Source organism: Strongylocentrotus purpuratus, unplaced genomic scaffold, assembly GCF_000002235.5.
Source record: "Strongylocentrotus purpuratus isolate Spur 01 unplaced genomic scaffold, Spur_5.0 spur5_scaffold_13, whole genome shotgun sequence".
In the NCBI taxonomy this organism is placed as follows: domain Eukaryota; kingdom Metazoa; phylum Echinodermata; class Echinoidea; order Camarodonta; family Strongylocentrotidae; genus Strongylocentrotus; species Strongylocentrotus purpuratus.
Window position 1 is genome coordinate 25079635 of NW_022145598.1, and position 22774 is coordinate 25102408.

At 37.1% G+C, this 22774-nt stretch overlaps 1 protein-coding gene across 1 annotated transcript in view; it reads left to right on the forward strand.

Annotated features, from left to right (window-relative positions):
* Positions 1–6422: 6422 nt before the first annotated feature.
* The window catches only part of LOC105437895 (coagulation factor V-like), a 24554-nt gene continuing 8202 nt past the window's right edge, over positions 6423–22774 (forward strand). The window contains exons 1-5 of the mRNA XM_030983644.1: positions 6423–6526; positions 16408–16581; positions 20317–20421; positions 21431–21589; positions 22514–22690. Of these exons, the coding sequence (XP_030839504.1) occupies positions 6454–6526; positions 16408–16581; positions 20317–20421; positions 21431–21589; positions 22514–22690 (688 nt within the window). The 5' untranslated portion in view covers positions 6423–6453. The remainder of the gene's footprint in view (positions 6527–16407; positions 16582–20316; positions 20422–21430; positions 21590–22513; positions 22691–22774) is intronic.

Below are 22774 nucleotides of genomic sequence, written 5' to 3' on the forward strand. Positions count from 1 at the left end.
AGCGCCTGTGGGTACACGCAAAAAACTGAGGTGCTAAATGTTGGGTGCTGAGTGAGATTCTGCACTTGAAGTGCCAAAATCAGCACTTGACGGGTTAACTTTAACAAGGAAACCGAAACGTGCTGAATATTTGAGTGCAGAAAACGAGTGCTATAACAATATGCAGCACTTAACATCGAGTGCTGACTGCATAACCTGATCTGATTGGTCGGTTAGTATAATAGCTGTTACCTTGTGAATATTTGTTTTTGAATCAAATTCAGCTAAAAGATTCTTACATTCTTCATTCTCCAGGTCAATACCCAAGGCCTCAAAAGTCTGAATAACTTTGCTCCTTAAACTGTCACACTATGAACATGACAGACAATGAAAGCGGACAAAATATACAGTTCCTCAGGTAGACAAAGGAACATCCCTTGACTGCTATTATGTAAAATGTGTAAAACAGGTGAATATGCATGTGACACCTGTTCTACACATTTTTACATAATAGCAGTGAAGGGATGTTCCTTGGTCTACCTATGGAACTGTATATTTTGTCCGCTTTCATTGTCTGTCATATTCATAGTGTCAACAACATCAGTATTCAAAGCTGTTGCAGCAGATAACACTCTGTTTGTCATAGCATGGGTCATGTTGGTGTTTGATAAAAGAGAACCAATGAAAAATGCAGCTGGTCTCACTATGAACATGACAGACAATGAAAGCGGACAAAATATACAGTTCCTCAGGTAGACAAAGGAACATCCCTTGACTGCTATTATGTAAAATGTGTAGAACAGGTGAATATGCATGTGACACCTGTTCTACACATGTTTACATAATAGCAGTGAAGGGATGTTCCTTTGTCTACCTAAGGAACTGTATATTTTGTCCGCTTTCATTGTCTGTCATATTCATAGTGTCTTGTACTGTCATTATGCATTGCTCCATCTTGTTCTTGTAGTAGGCCTATCCTATCATCATCATCATCAAATGCATCATCTGCTGCAGGATTATGCACTTCACCAACAGCAACACCCAAATCAGCATCAACTAGACCCTCCATACCCTGTACAACTACAGGTTCAGGTTCTTCTTGTGGATGTTGGTTTAATAAATGTTTCCTGTAAGAGTTGAAAGTGGTAAATGACGAAGGACATCCACCTTGACCACATACCAAATGTAGATGGGGCATGTCAAACAACGCATGAGTTAGCACTTGCACATCAAGGGCTATTCTGCTAGCACCCAAAAGAGAGCAAAACTTGGCACTTTAAGTGCACAACAGTCAGCTCCTTTGGGTGCTAGCAAAGTAGCCCGGGTGCAAGTGCTAACTCAGCACTTCGAGTGCAGTCACTATGCGAGCTCCTAAAAAGTGCTAAAATTGAATCTTTAAGTGCTAAATTTAGCACAACAGTCAGCTCCTTTGGGTGCTAGCAAAGTAGCCCGGGTGCAAGTGCTAACTCAGCACTTCGAGTGCAGTCACTATGCGAGCTCCTAAAAAGTGCTAAAATTGAATCTTTAAGTGCTAAATTTAGCACAACAGTCAGCTCCTTTGGGTGCTAGCAAAGTAGCCCGGGTGCAAGTGCTAACTCAGCACTTCGAGTGCAGTCACTATGCGAGCTCCTAAAAAGTGCTAAAATTGAATCTTTAAGTGCTAAATTTAGCACTTTTTTTTTTTGAGTGTACTAGTAATACTAGGGTGATCACACTGCCTGTGCACACAGTCTGCCCTGCGCACACACACACACACACACACACACAACATCAAGCAATTTTTTAAAGAATTATTTAAAACAAAACTAAACAATATTTTTAAATTTTTATTTCACATATATGTCAAGCATGCCTTTAACTACAATTCTGTGTAGTTCCATTGTTATAGGCATGTGGGAAATATGTTAAATTATTAAATTAGAATATTGTCTTTTCAGCCATTTGTGACATGGCCCGCTGACTTCCACTGTTATTTTGCGTGGTGAAAATGCACCTCAATTTATGAAACGCCCCTACAAAAATGGAATATCCTCATGTGTTTCACTCATTAAATCAATTTGTTGTTTACACTCAAGGTAGCCACAACTGTACTAAAATCACCAAACTTTTTGTAACTCTAAAATTCAGTCTTTGCGGAATGCTATGACCTGTTGAATGGTTTCTCGGAAAATCGTCATAAATCCTCAAACCTGACATCTTTTCAAAATACAAGTATACTGTGATGTAGCTGAAGGTCTGCAAATTCTTATCATTTGATCGGTTTTTCTAAATAATTAATAAAACACATGAGGAAATAGCTGTGACGGTGATCCAAGTAATTTCCATCGCCGCCGCTGCACGCCACTGCATTGGGCCAATTTGGGTCATTTGGAATTTAAGGTTAATATTTGGTGTAAATATAATTTATAAATATATGATTTAAAAAATGCCCCCAAAAATTGAACAGTTTGACTTTCCTAGTTTGTATAATGAGTGCGCGAATGTATAATTAACTGAAATGACCCAATTCGCGAATTTGATGAATATTCATGATTTTTTTTTTCTTCAAATGAAATATATTTCCATACATGTCTGATATACATAGGTTTCACTGATGTATCATGTTCGGTTTTGATTTGTTTACATAATGCGCATATTAATTAGGCGGACTTAGTTATTTTCACAACTTTTTCATATCTGCAGATTCGCAAAAAGGCAAAAATTACTTATTTTGTTGGCTTCTGTTTTCAAAACGGTAATAGATATATTAATTTTTTTGTTTGTATTTTTTACCACAAAGATGAAATTTTAGTGTCTGATAATTTAATTTATTATTTGTGTCCAAGAAAGTGATGAATTAAGTTGCCAACTTTGTCGAATTTTGCCATTCTTGCCAATTTGACCATTTCTGGCAGGTTTTTCGGTAATTTGGCGATATAAACAAAAAATGGTATAAAATCACAACGCATTGACCGATTTCGATTCTGTTTTTTGTTTTTTTGAAGCTTTCATAAAGCTTGATCATTTGCAATCATCAAATAACATGTGTTTGTTGTACTTATTTTTGGTGTGCTATAACTAGTAATACTTTACAAATCATAATTTTCCTATTTTCCCCGATCCATTTCTCTCTCTCTCTCTCTTTCTCTCTCTCCCCTTCCCCTCCTCTCCCACCCTCCTGTCTGTCTCCCCTCTCTCTCTCTCTCTCTCTCTCTCTCTCTCATACTCTTTATTTCTCCCTCCCTCCCTCGTACTTTCTTTCGTTCTCCCCCTCTCCGTACCTCTACCTCTCCCTACACTCAAAAAAATGTAGTGCTATTTTTAGCACTTGGAGGGCTATATTCAGCACCTTTTCAGTGCTCGCATAGGGACTGCACAGCTAGTGCTATTTCAGCACAAGTGCAAGTGCTAGTTCAGCACTAGTTTAAGTGCTATAGATAAGCACTAAAAAGTGCTAAAAAAACACTTCAAGTGCTATGAATGTTGGGCAGGTGGTGCTAAATAACCCCACAATCTACTCTGAATAGCACTAGTAGTGCTAAAAAACTGCACAACTTAGGTGCAGAACACAACAGTTTTGTAATGTTTAGCACTACTGGTGTTATATGTTTTAGCACTCCAGGCGTTATATTTCATATATAGTGAAATTATGCAATTTTGTCACACTCACACACAAAAAAAAGACAAATAAATGACTTTATATATATAGTTGGTATTTTATTAACAGTTTAACCAAAAAACACTGTTGCAGTAAAGGCACATGTTGACAAAGTTCTGCAATAAGCCAGAACATATGCCTATGTGGTCAAGGTGGATGTCCTTCGTCATTTACCACTTTCAACTCTTACAGGAAACATTTATTAAACCAACATCCACAAGAAGAACCTGAACCTGAAGCTGTACAGGGTATGGAGGGTCTAGTTGATGCTGATTTGGGTGTTGCTGTTGGTGAAGTGCATAATCCTGCAGCAGATGATGCATTTGATGATGATGATGATAGGATAGGCCTACTACAAGAACAAGATGGAGCAATGCATAATGACAGTACAGACCAGCTGCATTTTTCATTGGTTCTCTTTTATCAAACACCAACATGACCCATGCTATGACAAACAGAGTGTTATCTGCTGCAACAGCTTTGAATACTGATGTTGTTGACAGTTTAAGGAGCAAAGTTATTCAGACTTTTGAGGCCTTGGGTATTGACCTGGAGAATGAAGAATGTAAGAATCTCTTAGCTGAATTTGATTCAAAAACAAATATTCACAAGGTAACAGCTATTATACTAACCGACCAATCAGATCAGGTTATGCAGTCAGCACTCGATGTTAAGTGCTGCATATTGTTATAGCACTCGTTTTCAGCACTCAAATATTCAGCACGTTTCGGTTTCCTTGTTAAAGTTAACCCGTCAAGTGCTGATTTTGGCACTTCAAGTGCAGAATCTCACTCAGCACCCAACATTTAGCACCTCAGTTTTTTGAGTGTACCTCTACCTCTCCCTTTCTCTCCACTCCCACTCTCTCTCTCTCTCTGTCTCTACCTCTCCCTCCGTTCCCTCCTCTTCTCTCTCTACCTTTCTTTCCCTCTCTCAATCTTCCCCTTTACCTCTTTCTTTCTCTCCCTCTCCCTTTCCAATTTCGCTATGTTTCTTTCCTTTTCTATCTCTCTCCATGTCTCTTTCTCTCTGTCTGTCTGTCTCTCCCTCCCGCTCCTTATCTTTCCTTCTCTATTCAGCCCTTTTCACTGTTATTTATCGCCTTCATCTGTAGACGTCAATTCTACTCAAATGGATGTATAAATGTAGATTTATAAGGCGCGTGTTGCTATGTTGGGCAAGCACACATCAAATAATGTGCAAATGTTTCCAGAGTGGCCAATCTATAAAAGTACTTTGCGTTCCTGAAAAATCGAAACCAAAAATCAAATGTTTATTGCAACAAATTATGAGCTGTGTTAATACGAGTGTCGTGAACGAGTGGTTAAGGCGCTTGACTGGAGATGCGAAGGTCGAGGGTTCTAATCCCGACACGGCACTAATATCCTTTGGCAAGATATTAACCTGCACTTGCTACTCTCCACCGAGGTGTTAAATGGGTACCCGGTAGGATGCGACCGTCATTGTTGATCAAACAGTTTTGAGCGTTAATTAACGCCTGGCTGGAATGCTCCCCAGGGAGTGGATATTGTGCACACATTGTGTGCGGGCAAGTATTGAATCCAATGACCGGGGTAATAATATACCTGTAAAGCGCTTAGAGACGTCATAGATGTTTTAAGCGCTATATAAAAGCGGAGTTATTATTAAGATGTTATGCTTTTCATAAAGTAGCAGTAACATGCTTTTATATTATACATTGATCACATTAATCCATACACGCTTTACTTACCAACATTGTAATCAATAGACCACGTCAACATCAATTTGTGCCAGATTGTGGATCATAAATGAACATGACCTAAAGGAAACAAATTGTTTTGTGCAAAATGAATGCCATCATCATAAAGAAAATGAAAAATGTTATCGATGATGAGGGTATTAAAGAAGAAATGTTTTTTTGTGAATTGTTATGAACAGTGATTTTCGTTATGGTCGTTATGGTCGTTATTCTCCCACTTAATGGCATTTTCAAGCCATTTCAGTCGGAGGGAAGTTCTAAATTAGTATTATATTTTAAATGCCGTTGGAATTTAACCTTTCCATATTTTTGGCCTGCAAATGGGACATGGTACCTTTAATTGACGTGATAGAGTAATGTGTAGTGTAATAATAATTTTAATTTATATATGTCTATGCGATTTACATAGTAGTGGCTAAAGAGGAGGACATTTACATTGTTCCTGACATGACCTTTTTCTTTATCTTTGTCTTAGCTATCTACAAGGTAGTGTCCAAAACGAAGAAAATTTGCAAGGGTCGTGAAGAAAAAACAGATTTAATGGGCAAGTTATAGGTCGATCTGTTAAGCGGTTGATTTCTCAAATTCTATACGTTATAACAAAGTTTAGATGTGGTTATTGAAACCTCTGATTTAGTATTCCTGTGTTTCGTTTGAATTATATGTATGCTAATCAATACATAGACTAGTTTAAATGTATCAGAGAAGTTTCGTGGACTTGAGTGGAAACAAAAATACATTATGGACAGAACATTTGTATTCATACAAAGCATTACTGTGATATAATCATTCCTTGAGTTTGAAGGCTGCGCCACCAAGTAGGCGCCATTAACCGCGTAGTTTCGTTCCCTGCCGGTAAAGGTCCTTGACTTGTTGCGACTATAAGATAGAGATTTCTTAATATTTTAACATATCTCTAGCATTTTTCATTACTTGAACTCTCTCGCGGTAGGATAATAGCTTTATAAGGATTATAATCATACATGCCAGTCTCTCCCCATCCCAGACACCTTGTAAATTAAATAGATTATACCATTTTCTGCTCAATTGTAGGATTTGTGGAATTGCCTCTGGTGGAGGAAGGAAGCCCTCAAGCATGAGGGCTATACTAAAGCTAGTTGCAGCCATCGCTGTGGTAGTGATTGGTGTTCAAACAGTCAGAGTATCAGGTAAGATCACCAACCCGATCTCCTCCTACTTACTGCTAAGCCACAGTTGGCGAGGCTGGGAGTGCGAATTCATGGATCACGCCATCTTTAGCGTGCAGCAGGTAGGCGATTGAGATCGCAGTATAACATTTAAAAAACGGTCACATTTGTTGAAGGGGGGGGGGTAGTCTACGCACTCTTCATTTAAAAGAATGGCATTTCTTCAGAACGAAGAAATGATTCATGCACTTACCAAGTTTTTGAATTTTTCAAGTAATTATGTGAAATTGATTTGATTCCCTATTTATTTGAAGATGTGACACATCATAACTTACATCTGAAATGTTTCCAAAAATGGCCCCGATTATAGCCAGTCTACCTTTCATTCTTGCGTTACGAAAACAAATTATTTAAAAAAATTAACAAAAAATAATTACAAGGAGTATGAATAATTTAGTTGTTAACTGTACATTATCTAATTGTTTTAAAATGCTGTTTAAAGTTGCCAACAATTTTAGTTTCAGTTTCAGTTTGTTGTTTTGCAATGATTTTTCACAAAGTCAGTGGTCAAATTAAATGTAGATTCTATTAACATAGACAAAAACAGTAGGTGGGTACCTCAATTTAATTTGTTCGAAAGCATTCCATTAAAAGACTAAACGAAAAAGAAGATTGGGGGGGGGGCTAAGGTGAAAGCTATACTCCTGATTATAGGCCCCGAAGAATAGTTAATTTCATAAATTGTCTTTAAAAATTGAGGGAACGAGCAATTAATGTCAATCGTAGTCAGGGACGGCGATCCCGGGGGACAGGGTGGACACGCCCCCCTCATTGTTTAGATAATAATCTCGTTAATGAAACAGTGTAAAGGTTAGTCTCAAACAAACCTACACCATTAAACTTAGTGCCACCGCCATTAAGCCAGGCATCAAATTTAGTAATCTTCTTTTGTGTTTCTAAAGACCGAGGTTTCCCATGTTTATTTACGAAAATGGACATTCAATACTGGTAAGTTGTTCGATAACATCACTCAGTCTGATTTTATTCGAGATATATCTTATTAATCAATCAGTGTTAAATGTAGCCTCAAACAAACCTACACCAATAAACTTAGTTCCACCGCCTTGGTAACATAGCTCAGATGAAAGAAAATGGTGCTAAGGTAGTGACTTCAATGATAGATGTACAATTAAAGATAATCTGAAAGTTTCAAACACAGCCCATTATTAATGATACAAATTGGGAAAATGATCTGATCGATTTCTTAAATCTCCCAAGTCTATCATTACAATTTAATTACATTTTAGGTGAATGAAAATTGTCCCAAAGCAATGCATTTGCTCTGTATACCATTCCAGACATTTAAGTGTTGAAAGGTTTTTAAAAGCCTGTTATATGTCTTATTTTCGTGAAAAATGGTTTAAAAGTTCAAAAATGGTTGGGAGAATTTGCTGTTAGAGGATGTCGCACATTGGATTTTTCTTGTTTTGTTTGCAAATAAGAGAGTTAGTACAGTAGGAGGAATATAATAAGTAGCATTTCATAACCAAATTACGCAGTTTTTTTCATCAACCTTCATGTTACCGAGTCACTTTAAGCCAGATAACATCGTTCAGTTTGATTTGATTGGAGATATATCTCATTAACAAAACAGTGTACAGACTATATAGTCTCAAAGAAACACACACCATTAAACTTCAAGCTCACTCACACATGATATATTGCGACACTTTCAAGGCTATCTTTTGTTGCAAGTTCATGTATATACAAACGGCAACAGTTTTAATATAACATGTAAGTACTTCTCATTTAAATCATTGGTCTGGAAACAATTATTTGCCCATTGTTGTATTTTGAATTAAATTTTCACCTAAAATGGAATCTACATTGTAATGCAATTTTCAGAATTCCCAGGTTGATCTAGGAAAATAGAAGATTGATATTGTTAAGTTGTTCGATAACATCATTTAGTTTGATTTGATTGGTGATATATCTCATTAATGGAACAGTGTTATGGCTATAATAGTCTCAAACAAACCTACACCATTAAGCTTTATGCTCACTCACATAATGATATATTGCGACAATTTCAAGGCTACTTATTATTACAAGTTCATGTTTTTACAAACGGCAACAGTTTTAATATAACATGTGGCACTGTTTTTTTTAACATATACCAAATGTGTCCACGAAAGGGTGAAAATGAACTTATATTTACTTACAGTAAACGTTTATTTTTTTGGATCAGGACTATTCATATTTTTGAGAAATGCATATTTCGAAGCTTAATCCATCTCCCTATTTATTCACCAGATATGAATACTTTGAGTTCTTACAATTTTATTGTGAACTATAGCATATCTAATAACTGTGATATAAAACTCATTTGCTATTCACTACACTAACAAATATGTTGGTCTTTAAGAATATGTTTCAGAGATTATTCCTGCAAATGTTTGAGTTTCTATCTTGAAGAATACAGATTTTGTATCCCTTGAAAGTGAAAAATAGCTCTAAATTAGGGTTTTGACAATAACAAGTTGTTATTTCAATAGGTAAAGTGTTTTTTTTCTTGGGTCAAACTTATTTTAATATAAGAACCGATGATATAAGATAAATACATACCCCAAAATTGGGAACCAGTGCATTGCCCAATAATTTTCATATGTCACACTACTGGTTTTTCGGACGTTACACACTGTTAACATCATAACGTTATTCAAGTTAGTTGCTTTCTTTAGGTATTATTGACCTAAGTTACATTAAATGTTTGCAGAAAAATACATTTATGGAAAAAATTGTGCAGTTTTGATTAGTTTAGCACATATACCTAGTTTGTCTTCATCGACTACCCAATTTATGTAAGGTGTATTGTTCATTTCAAGAACGTGTAGTTATAAATGCTTATGTGATCTAACAGAGCGAAATATGAAGCTAATAGTAATTGTAGACTTGTAGTCATCAAAACTAATTAGAAAATTTACTTACGAACATACTCTCTTTGCATGTTATGAACAACAGTGTACAATGTATGCTATAGTTTGTTTCGAATGTTACACGATGTTACACTTTGCCTTAAACTATATAGTGTGTCATTCAATAATATCACTAACACATGCATGTACTGTATGTAAGCAAAACATTGACAAATATTTTGTCTTAAATGAAACTATAAAGAAGTATCCCCAGCCATTAAAGTAATAAGAAATAAGGAAACTGTTATCCATTGTACATCCTGAGAATGAGACATGTTACATGTAACTTTAAAATTGTGTATGTTTTACCACTATTTGTATTAGGAGGCTGTTTCAAAAGACAACACTTTTAAATGGTCTTAAATAAGAATTTATTTATTTAGTTGATGACCGATTGATGGATGGATGGGTGGATGGATTGTGTGGTTGGTTGGTTGATTGATCTTAACTCTTGCTGTGCCGATATCACAGGTGACAAACAGTATAGGTTAAACATGTATCTTAGATTGCACTTTGCCCCAACAGGTATGTGGATACCAATTAGATGTTCAGAGCTTAAATCAAGTATTCTAGTTATCTGTGAAACATTATAGATTCATAGAATATAATTTTGTACAGGATCCTTCAAATTTCTCTGTTTAACGATAAACGATGGTTAATGAATAGGCAAGAGAAAAGGGACAAGCAGTATTAAAGCCCATTTATATTTCACACTAGCTTATAAATTTGAGGAAGAAACTGTATGTTTAGGATCATTAAATAAGGTATTAATGCTCTTTTCAGTATTGGATAATGGCAGTAGTAATCCCTTGTACACAGATTAGTTACGTGTACTGAGTGCCGTTTTTAAAATGTATTTTCAGATGAAATTCCCCATACATTTTTAGAAAAACATTTTTATTTGCTTGATTGTATCAACGTTATATGCCTGTAACATACCCATGTACCCATGTACATGTACACTAGATACTGATTTTGAGCTTTTGTAACCTACCAAATAGTTTAGATTGACCATACAATCTTTGGTTATATGACATCATTTGGAACAACCTCTGTAAAAATGAAAACCTGATGATTTTTTTAACACACAGCGATGTAAATAGCAAGAGGAGAGGTTGAAAAATTGAAATTGGCTATTCTCACATCTGTCTTTGTCCCTCATTTAAACTAGTTAAAGTATGAAAATGTCTGTTAACAGTTTAATGTAACGTCCGAAACGTGCTAACAGCATACCAGAAAGTGCTGTTAGAATTGCTCAATATTTTATATGAGTCACTTTTATTGAGATTTTTTTCGGATAAATTACAATTAAGGATATACTAAAGCAGCCAGTCATGCCTTGCATCACAAAGTGTGGCTTCAATATTTTAGGTTTTATAAGTCAATTTTGCAGATAATTTAGATATTTTACGGAAAATTCGATTTTTGCATCATATTTCTTCATATTTTTATATTCAAATCTAAATAAAATTATCAAAATAGTGTTTGTAACAGGAGAATGCATCGTGAAATCGTAACTTGCACATTTGATCGAAAATTAGTTGAAATTTGCAAACTATGTGTTAACAATCAAATAGTGTTACGTCCGAAACACCCTTTTTGAGCTTACACAAAAGTATTGTATTTGAAAGACCTGATATGTGTTTTGACTTGTGTTAAGACTTATAATAACTTATTTCATAATGATTTATTCACTCCAGATACCCTAAAATATGGATTATCATCATTTAATTGGTATTTTTGGTTTCGGACGTTACATTTGTTCAACTGTTAACGGAAAATTGGTTTTAACTATGAAATAGTATTGTAGTGATGTATTGCAAATTTCGTTTTTTTTATGGGTAGCCGCAATGAAATGTTTACAAGATGTTACGATAGATAGGTCCTGCAGTTCATATATTTTCTGCTACTTCAAATTGAAAGTTGTTTTGGACGTTACAAAATTGTTTACGGAAAATGAGACAACTTTATCAAATGTTGAGTATATTTCTAATATAAGCGCTACTATAATTAAATTATATTTTCTTTTAATTTAATGACTTGGAGTAACTAATAAGCTTATTCAAAACATATACAATCTCAATAATTTATTGTTCTAGTGGTTAAATGAGGGTCAACATTGTTAACGGAAAATGTAACGTCCGAAACACCATTTTCAATTGCACTGTTCCATCCAAATACACGAGTTAATTCAGATTACTGTTAACTTTCTTTAACCCTAAAAAGGCCGGGCTATTGGAGGTCTTAGTACGGCCGGGGGGGGGGGGCATTCCCCCCCATAAGATCTCGGCCGTGAAGCGGCCGATCTCCGCGAAAATGTGCACACATGTCAAGTTTGCATAATTATGGTGATTTATGCTAATAAGGTCATAAAAACCACATTTTTAATCATCAATCATATATTATTCATATTTAAGCATTCTTTTTCACTAAACATATTCATTAGACCATTCGGAATAATAATACAAAAACAAATTTGGAAGAGCCAGCTTATTCCTTATGTTATCTCTTGTTTTGATAATTTCTTATGTATTTCATTGTATGTTTAACTTATGTATTTTTTTTTTCTTCATTTCTAACTGAAATTCAACTATTTTGACCCCCAAAACAACCACCTAAACTTTAAACAAGACCCAATAACCCATGTTTGATCTATTATAAGGAAAAATTACTTTTCCATAGGTTTTTTACACAAATCGCGAAAATCGCGAAAAGACAAAAGGTCACGTGACCTTGTAACCGTAGGGCCGATTTTCAAAAAAAATCTTTAAAGTTGCGCAAGACTCGAAAGAATAAAGTCAGCGAGCGGCGGAGCGCCACCCATATGTGTTCCCGAACAATCAACAAAATCGTGGAAGGGGGGGGGGGGGTGGCATGATGCCCCCCCGGCCTTATTAGGGTTAAGATCCACCCATGCTCATTTATCATCAATAGAACAAATATGCATATTGTTTGTAGCTATATATTTTTTTCGGCTCCAACCAAAAAGGTATGTCAATTTTGTTATGAAATTCCGTAAACAATTTGCTGTTCAGGGATACCTCATGCACATAAAGCAACGTTGACAATTTGTCATTAAGCTATGGGAGGTCAATCTAGGTCCATGCTAAAAGAAAAATTTGTAACTGATTTCTACTTCGTTATCTTTGTAAAGTTTCATGCTCTCAAAGGGCCATTTAGCTATTTGGTCATAGTTTTAAAAAAAACAGTGCCATGTAAGTTCTTCTCGTTTAAATCATTGGTCTGGAAACAATTATTTGTCCATTGTTGTATATTGTATTACATTTTCACTAACGATGAATTTACATTGTATTGCAATTTTCAGGTTTCCTTGGTTTATTTAGGAAAATAGAAGATTGATATCGTTAAGTTGTTCGATAACATCATTCAGTTTGATTTGATTGGAGATATATCTCATTAATGAAACAGTATAAGGCTATATAGTCTCAAACGAACCTACACCATTAAACTTCAAGCTCACTCACACATGATATATTGCGACACTTTCAAGGCTATCTTTTATTGCAAGTTCATGTATTTACGAACGGCAACAGTTTCAAGTTCTTCTCACTTAAAGGTAAAGACCAGTTTCCGAAACGCCCCCTCTTAAAAAATGAAATGGAAGCTCTTATTACCAATCATGACTTGTGACAGAATATGTTTTGACTAATACGTGATGATACAAATTTTGCCGAGAAACCACTTACTAATTGATATATGTGGTAAATTATTATATCTATTTGGACCTGGTAGATATCGCGCACGTGTCGCGTAGTCCCATATACATCTGTCTGTGTACAGTGATTGTAACTTTTCCAAGACTGGGCCAAATTTCTTATGCTTTTGATGATTCCAGAACCTTGCAGTACACACCAATACTTATATGCTAGATTATCTACCTTTTCTGATCGATTCCACAACGTTTCTTTCACAATGCAATCGCATGACCAGAATTAGTCTTTATCTTTAAATCATTGATCTGGAAACAATTATTTGCCAACTTTGTTGCATATTGTATTACATTTTCACTTAAAATGGAATTTACATTGTAATGCATTTTTCAGGTTCCCCAGGTATATTTAGAAAAACAGAAGATTGATATTGTTAAGCTGTTCGATAGCATCATTCAGTTTGATTTGATTGGAGATATATCTCATTAATGAAACAGTGTAAGGGATATATAGTCTCAAACAAACCTACATCATTAAACTTCAAGCTCACTCACACATGATATATTGAGACACTTTCAAGGCTACTTATTATGTCAAGTTCATGAATATACAAACGGCAACAGCTTCAATATTAAATGTAAGTTCTTCTCCCTTAAATCATTGGTCTGGAAACAATTATTTGCCCATTGTTGTATATTATACAACATTTTTCATAACGATGAATATACATTGAAATGCAATTTTCAGGAAAACCATACTTGTCAGTTGTAATATTTGCTATATGATACTAAAGCATATCGTTACGCATATCGATAGGAAAATGTGAAGTACGTGTCAATTATTAAAATCATTACGTACTATTATTAACCGGACTACACAGTTTAAAATTTATAAAAAATGTATACACTATTGCCAGCAAGCAAGTGTTGCATATTTTAGTCAGGGCAGATTTGAAGATGCTTTAATACATGCCCTACACTCTTAGTTGGATTGTTGTCTTCTAAAGTCTTCCGTATAAATATAAATTTAAATGAGGTCAATAATCATTTTGAAAACACCTCTTTCGTAAGGTTGACACTGCAATATATATTGTGGACATGTTACAATTTAAAAATATTTTTTTCATTGGGGGAGGGGGGATCCAGAAAGGGATCGATATTTTAAAATGTTGGTACTGGCCCATGGACTGTGGCCTAAAATTGAAGTTTACTGATAGGTCGCTTCACACATTTTTGTGGATACTTTTTTGAGCAAAACGGTTTATGGAGCCAACGTCCTCACACTTCACTCGACCAATTTTCACCCGTCACTTCCCGGGCGCCGCAGAATATCTGACCACACAAAATCAGAAGGGTCCCGTACGGTCTTTAAAATCCACGGCTCGCCGCCAGGTAGAGAAAATCGTACGGGGTCGGTGTATATGTGGCCTAGGCATTAGGAAGCGTCTCGATAGTATTGAGACGTATTTTATTACGTACCCGAGCGTGGCAAGTATGGCCGATTGGACGTGAATATCTCATTTTATTTTGGATATCGGTGCACATTTTAAATGTCGGCCGTTTAAAGATCGTAAAAAAAATGCTCAATATAAGTATATATTAGTCTCAGAATATTTATTTTAATGGATTTTTAAAGAATCTTTTCTTTTCCACAACAATCAATGGGCAATTTTGAATGTTTTTAGAATATGGTATAGCAATAATGCCAAGGTCACATTTGCCACGGCGGCCGTGCGGTCTAAAATATCTACGGCCAATAGCAATTATAAGACCGCCGCAGCATTCCCACGGTCGCGTATTTGGAATTTGCAGAAAATCTGGCCTTTGAAGTGATGACGCATGGTCGCCTCAGGGCGTCCCTGCGGCGGCCGAATTTTTTGACAAATACTAAGGCAGAGGCAAGGCAGCCGAAGGGGAACCCTACGCCGACCGTGCGACCAGACTGATGCTACTTCTTCAACCCTAGAGTATATAAAACGCAAGGCAACCTTACGTCCGACATACAGTCGCCGTGGAGCCGCTCTACGGCATGGATACGGCGTGTCTAATCGCTACAGCAAACCTAGAAATGAAAACAGTTATAACTCCGCGTTATAATCCCACGACGACCTGTACGGCATGTTAAGATAGGGAAACATCCTAGGGTGACCCTGAGGCCACCTCATATTCTCTGCGGCCACCGCAAGTATCTCTCGATTTTGGGGGCGTATATACGGCCGCTGTATCCTAGCCGTAGAGCAAATGTGACCTAGGCATAACTAATGACGTATATCCACTACGTACCTTTTCCTAAAGCAACCTGCACTTTCTCTCTCTCTTCCTCTCTCTGTATTGTTTACCCCTTCTCTTTTTACCGTCACAGTACTTTGTATGTAACCATGAAATAAATACATTTAGTAAACTATTTGTTTTAATTAGATAGAATATGAGCTCTGTGTACATGTATGTGTAAATGAGAATCCAGTAAGAGGATTTCATTAAATTGTTTGTAAGTGTACTAGTGCTATATAATGAGTGCAGCCTAAGACTACTTACTAGTTACGTGAATATTGTAAGGAGTTTGGAATATAAGTTGCTGAAGATGTTTTCAAGCTCAGTAATTTTGCTGAAAAAGGAAGTTTTGGATTGAAGTGATGCAGATGACTTTTGGAAAATACATGAATAGTTTCGAAAGTGTTATGAGTTTATTCAGTATCAATGTGAATACCTGAGACAAGGAATGACTTGTTAATTTATGGATTATTGAAGGCTGAGAGTAGAATAAAACCTAAGGCTAAGGGTCGATGTGCACAAATGATCATCAGTCTCGGGGCCCTAACGTGTATGAATCACATTAGGCAATAGTATAGGGATAGTTTAACGTGCCAGATTTAATGTTTGTGTGCCGTATCGTTTAGGTATCATTTAGTTAATTATTTGCATGTTTCATTTTCCAAGAGCGGCAATTCTAACGTTTCAAATATGAAACATTTGGAACTTATCCTACGATGGTAAATGAGCATTTGGGAACAATGCTAGGAACCAATTTTAGATGCTGCTCCTTCTCTCTATTGGAATTTATTGGTTGTTTATCAAGAGGATTTTATTCAAATGGACATAAGTCTACCTATTTGTGTATTCATTTATTTAAACATTTTTCATTAACATATACTTCTATACTTAAAAAATCAATTAAGGATGTAGATCTATTTATCTATATGTATTTATCGATGTATTCATTATTTGATTCACTCTCATTGCATCATTACATGACGTAGGTGAAGTATGTCCTCATGTGACCATAACATGTCCTTTAACCACTCTGGAGAGCGGTGAGACTGTACAGTTCATCCCGAAACCCATGCAACCCGGTCAAAAGGTGTTAATATCCGGCCTCCCAGCAAACCTCCTGATTCCTGATAGTGTACGGCGTTATTATTGCACAGAACCAGGTAAGTACTTAAGCCCCAGTCCCATATAAAGCCGGACCAGCACGGACGAGCACGGACCACTCCGGACCATCCCGGACCATGGTCTGGGGTGATCCGGGATGGTCCGGGATGTTTTGTTCAAAAAAGTGTGATGCTTTTAAAGCTACAGTCCCATATACGTCCCGGACCGTCCCGGACCATCCCGGACCCCATCCGGGATGATCCGGGATTCGGTCCGTGTTGACACCGTGTTCGCACCGGGGTGGTCCTGGATGGTCCTGGATGGTCCTGGGCGGTCAATAACTCACTCCCGGACTGCCACGGATCAACACGGACCGCCCCGGCGCCACTACGGATGACCCCGGACCCAGCACGGTGGCTACACGGATCACCCCGGATCAAACTATTGTCCCGGACCGTCCCGGACCACCCCGGCAGTTTTTGACCGTCAAAAACATCCGGGGTCGACTCCCGGACCGCCCAGGACCATCCAGGACCATCCAGGACCACCCAGGACCATCCAGGACCACCCCGGTGCCAACACGGTGTCAACACGGACCGAATCCCGGATCACCCCGGATGGGGTCCGGGATGGTCCGGGACGGTCCGGGACGTATATGGGACTGTAGCTTTACATTCAAAATCTCTGAAATGAGGCGGCACAAAAAAAAAGGGGGGGGGGGGAAGGGGAGGCCTCGTTTGTCCGAATGTTCATAATTCCAAAGGTGAAAAAGGGTTCATTATTCTGAAAATGTGTGTAATTCTGAAAATTAAAAAGCCTCGGTATTCGGAAGTTTCATAATTCCGATAAACGATACACTGTTGTACCTCATTTTCGGAATTACGAATCCTATTTCATTTTTCAGATATATGAATTATCTGAATTACAAACCTTCGGAAAGAACGACATGTAACCGAAAAATAACGCTGGAGCCGAAAGAATGCATTCGCGTCAATTCATATGTATATGGCACTACAAAAGAACATTTTTATTTTGACACCGATCAGAACTTGTGGATTGCCTTACTAACGTGACGAGGCATATTATTACAGAAAATGTCATTCATTCAATATCATTACAATTTTATATTCACTAATAGAGGGTGTCGTGATAATAATAGAGGTTAATGCAACTAACTTTCAGTCCAACGGTAGAGGGTTCGAATCCCAGTATGGTACTACAATGTGCTTTGGCAAGGCATACTTGTCCCTCCCCACCCAGTTGTAAATGGATAATATTTCGCAATCAACAACTGTATGATAATTGAAGGGATCCCATAAAGAATAGCATTAATGCTGAAGAGGCTCCTGGATAAACAATACATATTTCCGATATCACCAAACATTTGAACCTTTTGCCTTCCGGTTTCGTTTTTTCGTGCCATGCCATTTTCAAAAGCTTCTTCCGTTCAAATTGTTTTTTTTTCTTCAACTTTTAAACATGTATTTTCAACACAACTTCTGATGAATAAGAGAGGCATGTCAACTTAAACTTAAACTTTTAAATGGACGTGTGACAAAATAATATAAGAAACATGTAATTTTAATTATCAAGTAACAGTTGATTAGGTAGTCTATACATACTATGAATTTGTTTTATTGAAGAAAACTGAATTAAATATTGTTTCGAACTTACGTTGAATAGTTTATTGAAGGGGCCTTTTGACACCTACACGCTACGAACCCCGAACCCCGGACGCTTACGAGACCACTGCTCTACCACTGAGCCATACTTTATTATGAAGTACATGTATAATTGAAAGCGACAAAGCTAATTTTAATTTAGTCGTCAGATATAATATAATCTAGCTCGAAAAAAATATTAAAAAATCTTCTTAAAGATACTATGTCCCATTTGCAGCCAACATCGAATTATGTAGAACTTTGCAGGGATTTTGAATGTGTCATGTATGTTCTATCTGTGAAATTTAAACATTAGCAGTGTTCTAGTATTCAAATTATGCAAGGAAACCTGTTTAACTTCTAGACTTCACTGTCAGACACTATTGAGTGACGAACTGACAACCTTTTTCTTTGGTAATAACATACATAAAATGAGGTGTAACAGGTACATGAACATTTGTCTACATGAATAGCCCACTACTTGTAATGGCCAAAATTAAACTGATTGAATCTTTGTGCAGCACAAAACGTACGGCCATCCGGTAAAAGGGTCTAAAAATCAGACTATTACTTAGGTAATTGCAATCACTGAAGTCGATTCGACAACTAATTGTCGTTATTTTCCACTAAAAGCCATTTCCAAGCCCTTTCGCTTGAGGGAAGTTCTAAATTAGTATTGTCTTTCAAATGCCGTTGGAATTTAACCTTTTCATTTGTTGGCCTGCAAATGGGACGAAGTACCTCTAATATACAACCCTTTTTAAAGTTCAACGATAAAAAGAGGGCTCTATCAAGTCCATATAGGAAAAATGGTCTAAAAGCAATCCATGCAAAACCAGAACAAAATGATGAAATTTCTATTATACTTTTGTGGCGTTTAACTAGGCGCGATCTTACGGACCGCAGTAATGAATGCCAATTTCACCTGATTAACATATTAATTCAAGTTAATGAAACAACATAATCTATCAGGTCTGCTGTTTAATAAACAAGAACGGAAGCTTTCTGTTGTGTGTTACAGTGCATACAAATCCATTATAAACTTAATTTAAAAAAAAAAACAATGTTTTTGATGAGTTACACATTCGATCTCTGTCCTTTGCCTAATAAGGCATCAAGTGGCATAGCGTGGGCCGAGATATTGAAGGGGGCATTTGTATCATAGAGGGGGGGGGGGGGGAGGGGGGTGTGCACCTAACTTACTCGGTGGATCAAGAGCAATGTGAGGTCATTAATCGTAATGATGGGCGTCTGGTGGGTTGTTCGACTCTTTACTTGTTTCCCTCTCCTTTCTCTTGTTTCCTTTCCCCCTTCTTTCTCCCCCTTCTTTTCTATTCTGCCTTTTTACTAAGGAGGCACGTGTCCCCTGTTCCACCCTGTAGGTACTCCACTCAGGCTCTGTTCTAGACGAAAATCCCCGTAAAATTCCACTACGAAATTTATGAAGTTACCACAAATGACAAAAGTGAAAACATTTCACCTGCAAGTGCAAAAATAAACACAAATGTAATAACTTGTCAACCACAAATGTAAATAAAAAACGAACAATATTTCGCCTACAAAATTAATGTAAAAAATTCATCACATGTCAACCGCTAAAGTAATAATCCGTTGCTTTTGTAATAATAGTACTAATTCCTATATTTCTTTTTTATACTTTCAAATGATATATAAGACAACAAAAAAGATCAATAAATGACGCACGACTGAAAACAGACATTCTGAATTGGCTGTGTCGGAAACCCAAATACGGTGCGTCATTTGTCAATTCGAATTGAATGTAAGGTACACCTCCGTCACTTGTTTTGGTTAGGTTTTGTTATGGGGGTGGGTGGGCAGAGGTTTAACTCTAAAAATGAAATAATAATTTACAAGGCTAGTGATTAAGGGTGATCTGGTGGTTCAGGCGTGTTCGTTTCGATTTCTATCACTCTCTCTCTCTATCCCTTTCTTTTTTTTTCTTTTCTCTTTTTTTTTAGCCATTGGATGGGACACCGGACATGAACCCTCGTGTCCACTGTTGCTACCAATATACATCACTGTTTTGTACATGTATGTATGTATGTATTAGACCTTGGGGTATTCACTTTTCTTATCTATGCCCCCCCCCCCCTGTGTTATCTTTGTCACCAGCATGCCGCTCAAACCCTTGTCTTCATGGAGGCACTTGTAAGGAGACGGACGCAGGATTTACTTGTCTCTGTTTGGGTGGCTACCGTGGTGAAAGATGTGCAGAAGGTAAGTGAGACAAAGGGACGTGCATGTTTTTTTTGTATGGGGTAGGGGGACCCTTGTACAGCCAGAAAATCCTGAGGAGAGCGAGCATGGCAAGATAAGAGGGGTAGCATGGTTTTTGTCTCGCCTGCGTAGCAAAAGTCGAGACATTATATGCGACGTTTTTCCTGTGACATCGACGGTGACGGCGGCGGCGTCAACATCAAAAACATAACCTATGGTTAAGTTTTTGAATGTTCAATATAATTTTGAAAGTATAAGTTCTTATTCAATGAAACTTGGACTAAAGAGTTATCAAGTATCCCCAGTCATGTGAGGGAAATTTTAGGTCACTAAGTGAAGGTCAAAGGTCATTTCCTGTCTGCAAACTTAGACTTCTGGCATCAACATCAAGATTTTGAATTTTTAGCATAATTTCAAAAGTGTTTGTTCAAATTCCAAGACACTTTTACCCAAGGGTTATCAAGTATCTCAAATCAGATGACACAAGTCCAGCTCAGGAGGTGAAGGTCAAAGGTCATTTTAAGTCAATAGACTTGAATTATGTTTATTCACAACTTAATATGAGAATTAATAAATCAATTTTTGTTCATATTTCATGAAAGTTATCAATCTTGGTACAAGTCAAAGTAAACCTGGCACTTTTCCTTCGTAAAATGGGGCACTTCTTACAAAGTTAAAGGGGCACTTTTGGGGTACTTGAAAAATGTGGGGTAATGTGTGCCCTGCCCACCCCCCCCCCCCCCCCCGGGAGCACCGCATCTGATTCTAATACGACTATGGTTTGAGAACTTAGTGACTATATGATGTAAATATGACTTGGTCAATTTAGCGCCCTACGCAAAACCAAATTGTATATTGATGGCAGTGCTGAGAAAGTTACATATTTAAGATATTTTACATCTCCGTAAAGTCTTGTTTAAAACTTGCTTTACCAAATAACTAAATAAGTTCAATTTTCTTTCTTTTTCCCCTCAACATATCTTTCTCATATTAATTGTATACTCTATAGATGTAACCGTCTACTCGTTAAAGCTTCTTGGTGAAAAGATAAATGAAGGAACACTTTCTTTAGCGTCCCGCTCCAGTCCTAACACGTACGTGCTGGTACATCAAGATCATTGGAACAGGAACTTATCCCAATTGGCATGTCAGTATCTAGGGTTTGAAGGTAAGACATTATCATCATCATCTTAATGGCCTTCCATTCTTTTCTATTATCAGCTATTCTTTAAATAGCTGATATTGCTGATTTCGTTTTTGGTTGCAAGCTTGTTCAGGCTTTGCAAAATATGTGAGCCATCGCCTTCCCCTGCTTCTCTTTTTAGCAATCTTTCCTGATAATACATACAAATATTTCTCTACATGTATCCTTTCTGTATGATTATGTTACCAACAAATTGCATTTGCCTCTCTCGATTTTGTGTTGATGAGTCTAGGTTTTCTAAACACTTCTTCATTTGTTATCTATTTTTATAATGATATATTCATAATCTTACTCAAGAACCTAGTCTCTGTGGCCTTTAATTTTCTCTCAAGCTCTTTGAATATTGTAACCAGACGCGTACGCAGGAGGGGGGGGGGGTTATGTGTTTGTTTTGTGTATGATTTTTGTGAAAACCCCCCCCCCTTTTGATTTTTTTGTTGTTGTTGTAATAAATTAAAAAAAAAAAAAATTATGCCAATGGCTGACCTAAAGAAGGTGACCTTACCCCCCCCCCAACGGAACAAAATGTCAAATTTTCAAATTTCGAGACAAAAAAAAAAAAAAGTGTCCTCTTACCCCCCCCCCCCCCCCCCCCCCCCCCCCCCCCCCCCCCACTGAGCGACTTTTCAGCTGGCTTAGTCGGTGCGATTTTTTTTTGGACTCCCAACCCCACTGAGCGACTTTTCGGCTGGCTGAGTCGTTGCGATTTTTTTTGGACTCCCCCCCCCCCCCCCAAAAAAAAAGTGTCCGTATAGTATGTCATCCAAAATCAGTTCTTGTGTTACCCGATAAAGTAAATATTAGTGTTGTGGTTTGCATTTATTTTCTTCAAAATATAATTGTGACTACTCTGGTATCCTACTTTTTACTTCACCTTTATTGAACAAGGAGTATTTGCGACGTTGAGCGGTCCGCTGTACGAGTCCTCGTCCGTCGATGCTCAAGCTGAAGCTGAATCAGTGATCTGCCCTCCTAATGCCACAAACATTACCGACTGCTGGTACAGTGAGACTAAAGTGGGACAGATAAACGAGAGTGAAATTATTTCCATTGTGTGTTGCCCCGGTGAGTTATAGTAAAACTGATAATATTATTAGTAATCATGATTTTTTTTTAATACTGTAATAACGGTAATATTTAATTCTATTA